General features: G+C 46.6%; 1 protein-coding gene across 1 annotated transcript; it reads right to left on the minus strand.

The window, feature by feature from the left end:
- Positions 1-332: 332 nt before the first annotated feature.
- Positions 333-8568, minus strand: LOC142245933 (uncharacterized). The gene is made up of 4 exons (XM_075318941.1): positions 7432-8568; positions 5047-5177; positions 4814-4952; positions 333-2677 (listed from the first exon to the last, which is right to left on the minus strand). Exons 1-3 carry the CDS (start codon positions 8551-8553, stop codon positions 4826-4828), a joined length of 1380 nt encoding a protein of 459 aa, XP_075175056.1. The 5' UTR covers positions 8554-8568; the 3' UTR covers positions 333-2677; positions 4814-4825.
- Positions 8569-16108: the final 7540 nt, after the last annotated feature.

Consider the following 16108-nt stretch of genomic DNA (forward strand, 5'->3'; position numbering starts at 1 on the left):
TCGGGATGAGCCGAGTAAAGTGCCACTACTCAATATGTAAAAGCCCACGGTAAAATGCTTTAATTAAATGCTTTTGGGGGTTTAACCAGAAATTGGGGAGGATGTACATTCTCAAAAAACAGCAGATGTGTATAAATCTGATTTCAGAAGGACAAGTACTTTGTTGTACATTAGGCGATTTTGCAACCAACTGTATACTTCGAAATGTAAATTACACTTGACATCTGTATTCGTTTAAATTTAGCCCTTGCAATTAACAAAAAAAAAAACAAGCAAAAGAAACCAGATTTTTCTGCACTTTATTACAACACAATTAGAAACTTAATGGCAAACATGTAGCATCTCAGGCTACAGAACATATAAAGCAACATAAAAGTATAATACAAAAAATACATATTTGCCTTCTAAGGGAAAATAAAAGGAACGAAAAGATCAAAGTGAAGTGCCATCTTTTAATAAGGATCTGTTCAGACTGGAGTCACGGCTTCTATTTGGTCAGGAATCTGGGTATTTTGCTTCCCTATGCTACATAACAAAACAAAGTAAGGTGAACTCTGATGGATCACCTTCTAAGTGAATGAAATCCCTTAAAAATGGAAACCATGGTAGTAGCAGTGTGAACATAGGATTAAAGTGGTATTCCAGTAAAGGGCCAGTCACACACAACGACTTACCAGCGATCCCGAAAACGATGCGACCTGATAGGGATCGCAGGTAAGTCGCAGGTGAGATGTCACACAGTCAGATCTTACCAGCGATGCAGGAACAATACAGGTCGCAGTAGCGACCTGTATAACGATCTCAGCAGTCACTGTGACCCTGTCACACAGGTGTTAAACACAGCGATGTGTCCTGCCCAGCAGGACATCGCCTTTGAAGAAAATGACCTGGACCATTCGGCAACGACTAGCGATCTCACAGCAGGGGCCTGATCGCTGGTAGGTGTCACACATAACGAGATCGCTAACGGGATCGCTACTGCGTCACCAAAATGGTGACTCATCTGCGATCTCGTTATGTGTGACAGTACCTTAAGAGGTTAGGTTTCCTGATGACTTTATGGCTACATAGATACTCTGATAAGAATGAGATATCCTGGAGATCGTTGATAAACTCTCGGATCTCTGGGGGTCTGACTGCTGAGACCCTCGCTGCTCGGCTATCTTCAGCAGCCTCATGGAAAATTAATGAGTGAAAACCTAATATATTATTTGTATAGCTATGGTTTTACTTAAATTGAGACAGAAATAGGTATATTATGTTATATTTAAATACCCAGGGCTGCCTGGCTCAACACATGAAAGTGATGCATCATTACCATATCTGCATTGACTATTCATATTGTAACAAGCAAGGGCACTGAACTAGTAAACTGTTAGCTTTAGACAATGCCTTTTTGTTAGAAGGGTCCTCTGATACAGAATATCCTGCTCCCAGGACCTCCAGTGCGAGGCAGCACCAGCACGGGCACAGGGGAAAAGAAGCAGGACTCTACTTCTACTGAATCAATGGGTTCTCCATGCCCATGGATGTGTTGGGTCCTCCAGGGACATACTTTGTAGCTGTCCTCTGCTCTGGAAAATACATAACTTGCTCCCCTGGTAATTGGGATTTGGCAAGCATTTGTGAAATCTAGGCAGGCAAACATAGGATGCTTTCTGCACATTCTCTATATAACTTTTAGCATACATCAGGCCGATGGATACGTTCAGCCTATGCACCAGGAGCTTTCCACAGATCTTAATAGTATTTGAACAGCAAAATATTAACATTTTAATCATTTGCTAAAAACATTTCCAGAATGATTTCTTAGCCCTCAATATAGATGAGGTTGGAGTGGTGTTCTAAATCTAAGTCTCCTGCGCCTATTCTTATATATTACCCTACAATTTCTTTATCCAGTGTTGCTCCGGTCAGTCTTTGGCACTTTGTGACCTGCTGGCAGTGTTTCATGGAGAACGCTGGAGGCCACAATTCAATGCAAGTCTATGAGACACTTGTTCTGGCCCTCCTAGACTTTCATTGAGCGCTTGTGACATAAAGGACTTCCGGCCAGCCATAAGTTATGGGCACTAGATGGTGACGTGGGATCGAAGCAGCGACAGTAATGGATGAAGACGCTGGAGGGTGAGTACAAGACTGGGGGCAGGGGACTTAGATTTAAGTACAACTCCAGTGCTGAAAAAAAGAAAAAAAAAAAAAAGCTGGTATGGTGCAAAAATGACAGCGAGTCGTTCCCCGACAACAGAACTTGGGAACTGAATCTTGATCAGCAATTATCACTGTTCATAGTGAAGGAGAATGCTCACACTCTGGAATAACGATACATTTTCAACTTCTGTCCAGAGCATCAATTGACAAAAAAAAAAAAAAAACCCCAAAAAAACCCAAAACTATTCAACTCAAATATGTCTTTCTAGGCTAACATTTTATTTTAACACAAAAGGAAACATATGCAAATTTAAGTAAAACTAGCAGAACACAAAAACCTACTTATTCTGGCCTTTAACACTGAATTGAATTGTAAAACTAGGTTGAAGGTATAACAATGTTGTAGAAAAAAAAAAAAAAAAAAAACTGTTCAAAGCTTTTCTCTGACACTGCAGTCATCTCCAGTTGTCTTTCAGCTTTTTTTCCTTGTACTGCAGAAGTATTATGTGGAAGACTATAAAGAGACCTGATGGAGAAAAACAAACATGTTCAACACTGCAGCAGAGAAAAAAAAAACAACAAAAAAAGACAAAAAACAAAAACAAAAACCTTACACTTGCCTCCAGTGCCAGTCCAGCGGGGTCCGCACTCGCTCTCCCAGGACTCTTCTGAAGTTGTTACGTCATGTGAGCCCTGCGCCCAATCACTGTTGGCTTCCCTTTCCTCACCTTCTGAGGTAAGAATCATCAACAGGAAGTGAGCGGCAGCCGCAGCTCTCACTTCCTGTTGATTACTCATATGTGTGATTACTCATGGGAGAGGGAAGCCACAGTGATTGGGTGCAGGGATCATGTGACGTAACAGCTTCACATGGGCCCCGGGAGAGTGAGTGCAGACACAGGTAAAATGGTGCTGGCACTGAAAGGGTGTATAAGCTTATTTATTTTAATGGCGGCAAGCATGGGGAATGAGAAAGGGGTGTCCTAGTAGTTGAAAACAACTTTAATGAAGCTATGAACTGGTTCTCAACTTCATTATAAACCATTGTCTCACAACCAAAGCTGAAAAGAAAGGTATAAAAAAAAACAAAACAAAACACAAACATTTCAAGTACAGTGGAACCTTGGTTTACGAGAACAATCCGTTCTGGGAGTGTGCTTGTTAACCAAGTTACTCGTCTCGCCAGCCTCCTGGTTCTTGTAGTTCACCGATACAGGATGTGAATCGGGTAACCATCGCGACCGATGCCGGAGCTTCCACTGCCAGCGTGCTGACGTCAAAGGCAGGAGCCGCTTGCCTGATTGGTCAGCGCGCTGCCTTTGAGAAGTGGCTGACAGCGGAAGTTCCTCCATCGTCGCAATGGTTACCCGATACAGATCCTGTACCGGTGAACTACAAGAACCATGAGGCTGGCGATGGAACAGAAGGTAAGGTGAGCATATGTGTGCGCGTTTGTTTGGACTGCAAGAGCGGGTCAGAGCGCGGTGGAAGTACGGAACCGGAAGTGTGTGCGGTGAGTATTTGTTCGTACAGCAAATCTTGCTTGTAAACGGAGTTACAAATTTACAGCAAGCTTTGCTCGTATAGCAAAATGCTCACACACCAATTTACTCATAAACCGAGGTTCCACTGTATTGCCAAACCTTTAAAAACTTAACGTTGTATATACTATTAAGCACTGTTGAGTGGAATACAAACACATTTTATATTGATCCTTAGGCTATGTGCCCACATTGCAGAAATTTCTGCACCATTTCCAGATCTCATGGCAGGAAAAACGCATCGGCATAAAACGCAGAAAGAATTTGCATGCTGCAAATCATTTTCTGCACCAGATCTGCAAGGAGAAACTCCTGAACACGTGCACTACATTTCAGGATTCTCACTGACTTTGCTGGAATCAGGATTTCCTTGCAGTTTTGTGACAAATCTGCAAGCAAAAATGCATTGTGTGCACATAGCCATACACTGATCTTATTTTTGGATATTTATATATACACACACTATAAAAAAAAAATCCCAAAAATATAAAAGATAGCTGTATCCCAAAGGGAGCACTATAGATGAAAGGCTCGCATAAGTGGATAATGGAAATATCAGGCACAGAAGGAACTAAGAAGACATCGAAGATACGACACTTGTGTGGAGTATGACAGGTATTCACCTAAATAGGTAAAAGTGGAGTTCCGCGATTTCTGGGTGCTGCACATTCATATCTTTTGTATCTCATATTTTGAAAGGGTCCTGTCATTGATGTATTAATAATTTTGAATGCAAGAATGACTGCTCTATATTCCTTTTTTGAAATTGTAAATTCAATTTGCGGTCACCTAACCTGACTGACAGCTATTCAGCGTACTAATGTTTGTCTGAACGTGAGCCCTTCTGATATGGCTTTCTAAAAAACACCAGCTTCATCAGATCTGAGAAAACTATTTAATCATGCATGCTATTTGTATTGTGAAAATTTTGTGACATATCCACTTTAAAACCATGTCATTTTTCAGTCCAGGATAAACCTTATGTTATCCCTCCTGTTCATCTTACATGTAGAAATTCAAGTTACCTGAAAGAATATAAATATCCAATAATATTAAAAATGAACATGCACCAATGGAAGAAAAAAAAAAAAAAAAAAAAAAACCAGACAGACAATACCTACTATGCAACATTTTCATGCTACAGGAATATTTACTGATAATTCAGCAGATACTGCAAATATAATTTCTGGGATGGTCAAGCCACTGAATGTTCCTCCTCTGTTGCGCCTTATTTTGTCTAAGGTCTTAACAATCTGCTCTCTAAAAGTAAAAACAAGAGAAAGAGGGGGAAAAAAGAAAAAAAAAACATGAAAAACTGAAAGCCAACAATATCAACCAAGTATTGATTACTCACCTTGTAGCATCTTTATGCAGAGCTGAAAGTCTGTTTATAACTTTTTTGAACTGGGATAAGTTGAGCTGGTTAGCAATGATGACGATCGGTAGCTCAGATGAGGAGTCAATTTTTGGGTAAACACCCCAGTTCTATAGATAAGAATATATAAAATAGCTCAATAACGGACATAAAATGAAAACTATACACCAAATAAAGTGATGTGAGTAAAAGCAGCTACAGATATTCTGAAAATTTACCCCAGATGCTAGATTAAGTCATACGAGGAGAAACGTGAATGCGGAATAACACTATATCTGACCATATATTCTGCCTCTAGTTTTTGCCCCTTTCAAAGCTCCCGTTGTCAGTTTTCCCTGAGCTCGGCTCCTGGGTGGGGGAGGATAACTGCTGTGTCTCCCATGCACGGCACACAGAAACGTTTATCTTACTCTTGATATCCCTCTCCCTCATTCAGAAACCGAATGAGAAACATTACTCAGCAGTGTTGCTGTGAATCCGGGGTGAGGTGGCAGGACACTGACTAGAAGCAGCAGCAGAGCAACGCATCTAGCAGCTCACTCCTCCCCTTTCAATACACGCTGGGGGTCAACTTATTTTCAAAATTATTTTTTTTAATAAAGTCCAGTAAATGAAAACTTGTTAATATAAAAGACCAATTCCAATTAGGTTTCTTTTTAGAAATTGTCATTTTCACCTCCTCCTTCCCCTTTATGCATCCAGCTTCACATAGACCCCTCTCCTGTGTGCCTCTAACTAGCCCGCCCTCAAGTTATCATCAAGCTAATCCAAATTTAGAATACCCATTATGCCTCTGTGCACTCAAAGTCTCTGACCTCATCAGATTGCAGACGTTGCGCAGTTTGAGGCCTGGAAAATACCAGTGTGGGAGACTGGCTGGTTCCGTTGAGCCTACAAAAGTCGACAGCCACGTTGTGCTCCTGTACAGTAGCCTGCCTGAACGATTTACTCTCCTGCCACCTAAATCAGCTGCCTGTGTGGGTTCACATCATAGTCAGCTGGAGCTGGTTCTTGCAGCGCTCTCAAGCCACTAGATGGGGAAGGAAGGATTTAACTATGGTAGTAAACAGTTAAAAGGGTGGTCTACTATTAGGAAATCCCCCCTTGTAAAATAATACAACTTTCACCAGGGGTGGCAAAGCTGCCTCTCCCGGGCACTGTGATATGCAGTGAGCTGGAGGGAAGAAAAAAAAAAAAAAAAAAAAAAGCGCAATCTGGGGTTTTATCCGTGACAGAGGATTAAAAAAATGTTGGAAATGCTCACCTTGGCAGGTTGTGTAAGTCACAACCAACTGGAAATGACCAAAACGACGGCTGCAGCACCCCCCATGTAACATCGAACACCAGAAGAAGAATGGGTATGATTGCCATGCTGCCGCAGTCCGAGAAAAATCCAGGAGCAGGTCAATAGTGATTTGTATCTACAATTTTCTCAGAACCATCTCCTTCCTTAGGACAATCACATATCATCTTAAAATATCATATATTGAGGTATACCATTGGTTGTCTGAATAGGTTGCTTCACACTTCCAGTTTCCGGACAAATTATATATCTGATGCTCTATCACTTCCTTCGAATGTAAGAGATATGTCCAAAAGGCTGGGAGAGTAAAGCAGCCGCTGATTGGCTGCAGGGATTGCGTGACAATGTCATACAATCCCCGGGAGATGCACAGGCAACATGGCTGAAATGGCGCGGTCGGTCAGTATAAGTTATCTTACAAGGGGGAAACACAATCAATAGTGAAGAGAATAGGGTTCAAAACTGCGCACTGCGATAGTGATTAGATTAAATTAGGGATGAGATCAATAAAATGATGATTTAATTGTTGACACGTTTCAGAGCCATCTAGGCTCCTTCCTCAGGATAAATCAAAATCAAGGGTTTATGATTATTCTCCTGAGGAAGGAACCTAGATGGCTCTGAAACACGTCAAATTAAATGATCATCATTTTAAATCTCATCTCTAGATCTCTTCACTAGGGTGTTATTTTAAGATAATAAAACACATATGCTGACCTACAGTCATTGCATCTCCCGGGGATCATGTGACATTATGTCACACAATCCCTGTGCCCAATCAGCGGAGTTTAACCCTTTTCTCTTCACTATTGATTATATGTCGGGTGGGTCTCTGCAGCAGCTGTTTATGCTACGATAGTGGTTGTGACTTTCACAACCAGACTAGAAGAGTCTTTCTTAGACCCCGCTTTTATTTGTTATAATTGGATAAGACCCGCTTTATTTCTTTCCAGGTTCTATCTAAGGGGGAAAATACAGGGATTCAGGGGTTGTCCTAGTAGTGGCCACTCAGTTTGAATATGCAACAGATGTTTTCATACTAAAGTGATCCAGAGTCTTACCTTTTCTCCACCTGGAAGAGAATCTCTTTCCAGTGATGGGACACTTGAGCTTATGCCAGCCTGTTTTTCAGAATATATCAACAGTTCAGAGTTGAAATTGGGATTTACTGATTGCTTATTGTCTTCAGGTATTGTGACGCTGGGCGGAACAGATGTTGGCAATCTTAAAGGAGCTGCAGATTTGTTTTTAGGTGGTCCAGATAGATTATTCTGCTCATCAACAGAGGACAAACAGTCAATGACTGGAGTTTCTACATCACGAGCGCCTGCTGTGATTTCTGGCACTGACATTGTCAGTGAATTTTCTTGAGACGCAGTTTGTGAACGATGAAGTTTTTTACTGCTGGATATAGTAAACGATACCCGTTCACTGACAGATTTCACTGTAGCAGGTTTATCTTCCATAAATTTTACACCCGTTTCTGTTTTTAATAGCTCAGCTTTGTCTGTAGGTAATTGAACCTGGTTGGGCACAATAGACTGTGAAATTGCAGCATTACTCTGTCCATCTGTGCCATGAGGGGGCTTCCCTGGCTTTCCATTTACACGACTGACATGACCTTTACCAAACTGATTATTTACATTAGGTTTCGTGTTAATACCAAAGTTAGGAGAATGTGTCACTGTCGGAAAAAAACCAGGATAGTTAGGCAATGTATATAAAGGGTAAGAAAAAGGAACATGCAAAAAATTCGGCATGCTGTTAAAGGATATCATGTTTGAATGAGGTGTCTGAAACATCCACTGGTGATTGGGAGACATACAGTTATAAACGCCAAATGAATTGGGAGGTGGGGCAGGTGGAAGTCCTAGGTTTGTATTCATGGGAGGACAACCATTATTTGGCATATTTACACTTGCATTTGTCAAACTGTCGACAACCGATGCAGCATGGGTCTGATCAGCGGTGTGATCACGCTGGGTCGAGTCGCTCTTCGCTGGCTGTGATCCCGAGCCTTCTTTGGGCTCAAACATCTCAAATCTACATTTTCCATCTTGAGGGATATCTTTAGGTACAGATTTTATTTTTTGAAAAGCAAGTGAAAGATTGTAATTGGGTGTCTTGATGGCACGAACTTTTATTTTTTTTCCATAGAACATCTTTCCATCCATGTCTATCATGGCAGCTTCAGCTTCTTCTGACTTAACAAAAGTCAGTACTGCATAACTTGAGAATGAAACAAAAAAAAAAGAAAAAAGAAAAAACACCAAATATTTTAAGTATTTTTTAGGCACTATATTTTTTAGGCACTATATAGTGTAATTTTGGATAAGCTTGTTTCAATAGTTTTTCCCCTTTTTTAAATTTTAATAACTATTTAATGATCAGAGCACTTCAGACCTAAAAACCCCACACACATTCATACATACATACATACACATACATACATACATACACACATACACACACACATACACACACACATACACACACATGGGTGTAGTAGAATATTATATAAATATACGAATATATCTAGATCTCTCTCAAAAAAGAGTATTTTGTTTACTTACCGTAAATTCTTTTTCTTATAGTTCCGTATTGGGAGACCCAGACATTGGGTGTATAGCTTCTGCCTCCAGAGGACACACAAAGTACTACACTCAAAAGTGTAGCTCCTCCCTCTGAGCTTATACACCCCCTGGAGAACCAGATCTAGCCAGTTTAGTGCAAAAGCTGAAGGAGAATAGCCACCCACAAGTAAAAACAGAGCAAGCACCGGAACAACCGGAGCCTCTGTCTACGACAACAGCCGGTGATAACACGCGGAACAAGAAACTGCCAACAGGCAACAGGGAGGGTGCTGGGTCTCCCAATACGGAACTATAAGAAAAAGAATTTAAGGTAAGTAAACAAAATTCTTTTTTTCTTTATCGTTCCTATGGGAGATCCAGACATTCGGACGTCTCAAAGCAGTCCATGGGTGGGAATAAACAGAAAAACTGAGAAGTAGGCAGAGCCTAACTTCACAAGTGGGCGACAGCCGCCTGAAGGATGCGTCTGCCCAAGCTCGCATCTGCCGAAGCATGAGCATGCACTTGGTAGTGCTTTGAAAAGGTATGCAGGCTAGTCCAAGTAGCAGCCTGACAGACTTGCTGAGCCGTAGCCTGGTGCCTGAAAGCCCAAGAGGCACTGACAGCTCTGGTCGAGTGTGCCTCGATCCCCGGCGGGGGAGGCACCTGAGAACACAGGTAGGCATCCGAAATGGTCGACCTAATCCAACGGGCTAAGGTCGGCTTAGAAACAGAGAGGCCCTTACGCCAACCTGTGGTTAGCACAAAAAGAGAGGTGCACCGCCTAAGAGCAGCGGTGCGAGACACATAGATCCGGAGCGCCCGCACCAGATCCAGAGTATGCAACGCTTTTTCAAAGCGATGAACAGGAGCCGGACAAAAGGAAGGTAGGGTACTGTCCTGGTTAAGATGGAAAGGAGAAACCACCTTAGGGAGAAAGTCCGGAGTCGGACGGAGAACCACCTTGTCTTGATGAAAAACCAAAAAAAGGTGACTCCGAAGAGAGCGCAGCTAAATCAGAGACTCTCCTGAGGGAAGTTATGGCCACCAGAAAGACCACTTTCTGTGAAAGACGAAACAAAGAAACCTCCCTAAGAGGTTCAAAGGGGGGTTTCTGCAAAGCCGTGAGAACCAAATTGAGGTCCCAGGGATCCAAGGGCCGCCGGTAAGGCGGAATGATGTGAGACGCACCTTGCATGAAGGTGCGGACCTGAGCCAGCAGGGCGATACGCCGCTGGAACAGCACTGACAGAGCCGAGACTTGTCCCTTGAGAGAGTTGAGGGACAGTCCCAGCTGCACACCGGACTGTAGAAAAGACAGAAGGGTCGGCAAGGAAAAAGGCCAAGGAGAATGGCCGGAAGAGCGACACCAGGACAGGAAAATTTTCCAAGTCCTGTGATAGATCTTGGCAGAGGAAGACTTACGGGCCCGAGTCATAGTGGAGATGACTTCAGGGGGGATACCAGAAGTCGTCAAGATCCAGGACTCAAGAGCCACACCGTCAATCTGAGAGCCGCAGAATTCTGGCGGAAAAACGGACCTTGTGAGAGAAGGTCTGGACGGTCCGGAAGATGCCACGGCACCTCTACGGACAGATGGAGAAGGTCTGGGTACCAAGCTCGCCTGGGCCAGTCCGGAGCAATGAGAATGACTCGACGGCCCTCCATTCTGATCTTGCGCAGAACTCTGGGCAAGAGAGCTAGAGGGGGAAACACGTAGGACAGACGAAACTGGGACCAGTCTTGAACCAGAGCGTCCGCGGCGAAGGCCTGAGGATCGTGGGAGCGAGCCACGTAAACCGGAACCTTGTTGTGACGGAATGCCATTAGGTCCACTTCCGGAAGATTGACTGAAACACTGCCGGATGCAGGGACCACTCGCCACTGTCCACGGTTTGACGGCTGAGATAATCTGCTTCCTGGTTTTCCACGCCTGGGATGTGGACTGCGGATATGGTGGACTTTGAGTCCTCCGTCCATTGAAGGATGCGTTGTACCTCCAACATTGCCAGGCGGCTGCGTGTCCCGCCTTGGTGATTGATGTAGGCAACCGCTGTCGCGTTGTCTGACTGGACTCGGATGTGCTTGCCCGCCAACAGGTGGTGAAAGGCTAGGAGAGCTAGAAGCACAGCTCTGGTTTCCAGCACATTGATCGAAAGGGCTGACTCGGATGGAGTCCAAGTGCCCTGCGCTCGGTGGTGGAGACATACCGCTCCCCAGCCGGATAGACTGGCATCCGTGGTGAGGATCACCCAGGACGGGGCCAGAAAGGAGCGCCCCTGGGACAGAGAGAGGGGTCGAAGCCACCACTGAAGAGAGCTCCTGGTCTGTGGCGACAGAGCCACTAACCTGTGCAAGGAGGATGGCCGCTTGTCCCAACAGCGGAGAATGTCCAGCTGCAGTGAACGCAGATGGAACTGGGCAAAGGGAACAGCCTCCATTGACGCCACCATCTGACCCAGCATCTGCATCAGGTGCCTGATGGAATAATGGCGGGGCCTCAGCAGAGAGCGCACCGCCAGTTGGAGGGACTGCTGTTTGACTAAGGGCAACTTCACAAGTGCCGGCAGAGTCTCGAACTGCATCCCTAGGTACGTGAGACTCTGGGTCGGAGTCAGAGTGGATTTGGGAAGATTAACCTAATTCAGGTGGATTGTCAAAGTGGCAAGAGTGAGCGAGACACTCCGCTGACAGTCTGCGCTGGATGAAGCCTTGACTAGAAGGTCGTCCAGGTAAGGAATCACTGCCAACCCCTGTAGGTGCAGAACCGCAACCACTGCTGCCATGACCTTGGTGAATACTCGAGGGGCCATGGCTAACCCGAAGGGGAGAGCCACGAATTGGAAATGTTCCTCTCCGATTGCAAAATGTAGCCAACGCTGGTGTGAAACTGCAATTGGCACATGCAGATAGGCATCTCTGATGTCGATGGATGCCAGGAAATCCCCTTGGGTCATTGAGGCAATGACTGACCGCAGAGACTCCATGCGAAAATGCCGCACCTGAACATGCTTGTTGAGAAGCTTGAGATCCAGGATGGGCCGGAAGGAACCGTCCTTTTTGGGGACTAGGAAGAGATTTGAGTAGAAACCTCTGAACCGTTCCCGGGCGGGAACCGGTGCAATTACTCCGTTGGCCTGCAGGGATGCCACGGCCTGAGAGAAGGCGGCGGCCTTGGAGCAGGGGGGGAGTTGACAGAAAAAATCTGTTTGGCGGGCTGGAAGAGAATTCTATCCTGTAGCCGTGGGACATGATATCCCGCACCCACTGATCGGAGACGTGTTGAAACCACACGTCGCCAAAGTGGGAGAGCCTGCCACCGACTAAGGAGGTTGCTGGCGCGGACAGATAGTCAAGAGGAGGCTGCCTTAGTGGCAGCAGCTCCTGCGGTCTTCTATGGACGCGCTTTTGTGCGCCAGCTGGATTTTTGGTTCTTGGCAGTGTTAGTGGACGAGGCCGAGGGCTTAGAGGACGACCAGTTGGAGGAACGAAAGGAACGAAACCTCGACTGATTCCTACCCTGGACAGGTTTCCTGGTTTTGGTTTGTGGCATGGAAGTACTCTTCCCGCCAGTAGCCTCCTTAATTTCATCCAGCTGTTCACCGAACAGCCTGGACCCAGCAAAAGGGAGTCCAGCAAGGAACTTCTTTGAGGAAGCATCTGCCTTCCACTCTCGAAGCCACAGGATCCTGCGGATAGCGAGGGAATTAGCCGAAGCCACCGCAGTGCGGTGAGAAGCCTCCAGCATGGCAGACATGGCATAGGATGAAAAAGCTGAAGCTTGGGAAGTTAAGGCAACCATTTCGGGCATAGATTCCCTGGCGAGGGAATGCATCTCCTCCAGAGAAGCAGAGATGGCTTTGAGAGCCCACACTGCTGCAAAAGTCAGGGAGAACGAGGCCCCTGCCGCCTCATATACAGATTTGGCCAGAAGGTCAATCTGGCGGTCAGTGGAATCCTTAAGAGAGGTGCCATCAGCCACCGACAACGGTCCGGGCTGAGAGTCTAGACACCGGGGGGTCTACCTTTGGTGAATGAACCCACTCCTTGACCACCTCAGGTGTAAAGGGAAAACGGTCATCAGAACCACGCTTTGGGAAGCGTTTGTCAGGACAGGCCCTGGGCTTGGTCACAGCGGTCTGAAAACTGGAGTGGTTAAAGAACACACTCTGCACTCTCTTAGGCGAGGTAAACTGGTGCTTTTCTGCCAGAGAGGGTTGCTCCTCTGATACTGGCGGATTGATATCCAGTACAGAATTAATGGACGCAATCAAATCACTAACATCTGAGTCGGTTTCGGACAGATCAATGGGGCACATGGAGTTAGCCTCCGAGCCCCCTGTAAAGGCATCCTCCTCATCCCGCGAGTCAGTTTCTGAAACAGAGCCGCGGGACGAGGAAGGAGATGGAGCCCTGCGTCTCCTCTTAGGAGGATGGGGTCTGGGACCAGATGATGAATCCTCTGTGAGCTCCGCTAAGAGAGCCCTAGCAGCAGAGGCACCCTGTGAAGGGGGCTGATGCATGTTCAGCAAAGTCCTGGACAGCTGTCCCATGGAGTCGGCAAAAGACTGGGAGATAGACCTAGATAAGGATTCTACCCAAGCCGGGGGTTCAGCCACAGGAGCCGGAGCAGCCGGAGAGACCCCCTGGGGGTACGATTCCAGGCTGAGGCATTGTCAGGTTAGAGCAGGCATCACAATGTGGATAGGTGCTCGGTTCAGGCAGTAGGAGCTTACATGCAGTGCATACTGAATACAGCCTTGCTCCTCGTGTGAGACATGCTGCTGGAGTGGGGGCTCTTGCCAGAATGACCCCCAGAGAGTATATACAGAAGGTCCACAACCGGAGGTTGTGGCTTACCAGACCGCTGGAGCGGTTTGTGTGCCCTCCAGATCCCGAAGCCCGGACCCCCAAGCACCTCAGCAGGGATGCTGCAGACCAGTGGTGATCGCAGGGAAAAACGCTGAGAAAATGGCCGCCGGAGCGAAGAGAGGGGGCGGGACTCACTCTGAGAGCGGGATCTGGAGGGCCAAAGAGACTTACAGGGGAGGAGACATGTACTCAGTGAGGAGTGTCTCTCCCCTTTGTAGAACGGCTGCTAGGCGGAGCCGCGCTGTCCCTCTGCATGAATGACATGTGAGGGCAGTGAAACCGAAAGTAGGCCTCCGGCGAAGCCGGGGCCTAAATTTGAGCGGTGCGGCCGGCGCGCAGGCACCATCGGCGCGGTTCTCAGGCGACAGCCAGAGAACCCGCCGGAAATGTCATAAAAATCACTCAACACACTCTCCCACAACAATAAAGTACAAGGGACCCCCATATATAAACGTCTCAGGTACTTAGCTTGCTGAGAACGCAGGGTTCCAAGTCCCTGGGGATGAGTGCTCCGGTCCAGCAGGATCCTGAAGGGCTGCGGGTGGAGACCGGTCTCCTGCCAAGCATGGAGAACCGTGCTGGCTCCCACTTCAAGCCAGAGCCCCGGAGGGATGGTGAAGGAGCACGGCATGTAAGGCTCCAGCCTTGGAATCAACCTTAACAGCACCGCCGACACAGTGGGGTGAGAAGGGACATGCCGGTGGTCCAGGCTTGGACCCGCTTTTCTTCAAACTCTTTCCAAAAATGAAAAGTCAGATGAGAATGCATGTGTGGATGTATGCCTCCTGAACACAAAGCGATAAGCTGGCTAGATCTGGTTCTCCAGGGGGTGTATAAGCTCAGAGGGAGGAGCTACACTTTTGAGTGTAGTACTTTGTGTGTCCTCCGGAGGCAGAAGCTATGCACCCAATGTCTGGGTCTCCCATAGGAACGATAAAGAAATAAGAAAAGACTGACAGCGCATCAAATAGTGTGAACAGGTGCATATCTGTTCATGATGAATAATACGACTAAGGCTAGGTTCACATTTCCGTTAAAAATTGTGTCACAATCCGCGGTTATGGTAAACACCACAATCCGTTTAGCGGATTCCGTTGTGTCCCATAGACTTGTATTAGTGGCTGATTACCTTGCGTTGCATCCTCTGCGCCGCAGTCAGTCGTTTTTGGACTGACCGCTGGGCGGAAACAACGCAGAGTGTAACGTTTTTCGGGCCGCCAAAATTAACACCCCGCACAGGAATCCGTCGCAATCAGTCAAGCTTGTAAGGTTTGTCTATGGTGCTGGATTGCGTCGTAATCAGTCTTACGACGGAATCCAGCGCTTGATTCCGCCATGTTCTACTGAGCATGCCCAGCATGTTTGGCACACCCACTGGGCTATCGCAAACACAAACGGATCATGACTGATCTGTCAAAAAACGGACGCACAGCGGATGTAACGGATGCGATGGATCAATTTTTTCACAGCATTCCTGTGAAAAACATCCGTTGCGTCATTTGACATAAAAAAAAACGACTGATCCGTTACTGACGGACCTGACTGATTTAAAACAACGGAAATGTGAACCTAGCCTAAGTTCACACTTCCATTAAATTGTATCAGTCACAATCCGCTGCTCTGGTAAAAAACGGAATCCGTTTAGCGGATTCCGTTGTTCCCATACACTTGTATGAGCGGCGGATTGCACCCTCTGATGATGCTGCGTTGCACCCTCTGCCCGACTGATCAGTCGTGGAACGACTGACCGAGGGGCGGAAGGAACGCAGCCTGTAACGTTTTTTGAGCAGCGCAATCCGTAGGATTTCTCTGTGCATGCTCTCTGGCTCCCTGCACCCGTAACCAGGATACACATCGGGTTACCAAGCAATGCGCTTTGGTTAGTTACCCAATATTTACACTGGTTACGTGTGCAGGGAGTCAGCGCTAAGCGGTGTACGCTGGTAACCAGTGTAAATATCGGGTAACTAAGAAAAGTGCTTTGCTTTTAGTTACCTGATATTTACCCTGGATACGTGTGCAGGGAGGCCGACACTTCCCCGCTCGGCTCCGCCCCCTCCCGCACTCGGCATGTACACACACACGCTCACTCACCTGTCCCCAGCCCTGCAGTCTCCGCGGCACTGACGTCCTCAGCACTACGGCCCCGCTCGGCTCCACCCACCTCGAACTCCGCCCCCTCGTGCTCCGCCCCTGCACACAACGGAGTCCGACAATGAATTCTGTTCTTTGTCATCCGTTGTACAACGCATCAGTCACATGCATTAAGCAACACATGTGACTGATGCAAAAC

The sequence above is a fragment of the Anomaloglossus baeobatrachus genome, chromosome 7, assembly GCF_048569485.1.
Source record: "Anomaloglossus baeobatrachus isolate aAnoBae1 chromosome 7, aAnoBae1.hap1, whole genome shotgun sequence".
NCBI lineage: Eukaryota > Metazoa > Chordata > Amphibia > Anura > Aromobatidae > Anomaloglossus > Anomaloglossus baeobatrachus.

Bases quoted from the DNA above. Each gene is read 5' to 3' on its own strand.
- LOC142245933 (XM_075318941.1), bottom strand. From the start codon at position 8,553: ATGATAGACATGGATGGAAAGATGTTCTATGGAAAAAAAATAAAAGTT. The intron at 5,178-7,431 runs GTAAGACTCTGG...TCTTATCTATAG, and splicing joins CTCTTCCAGGTGGAGAAAAG to AACTGGGGTGTTTACCCAAA. The intron at 4,953-5,046 runs GTGAGTAATCAA...TTTTACTTTTAG, and splicing joins CTGCATAAAGATGCTACAAG to AGAGCAGATTGTTAAGACCT.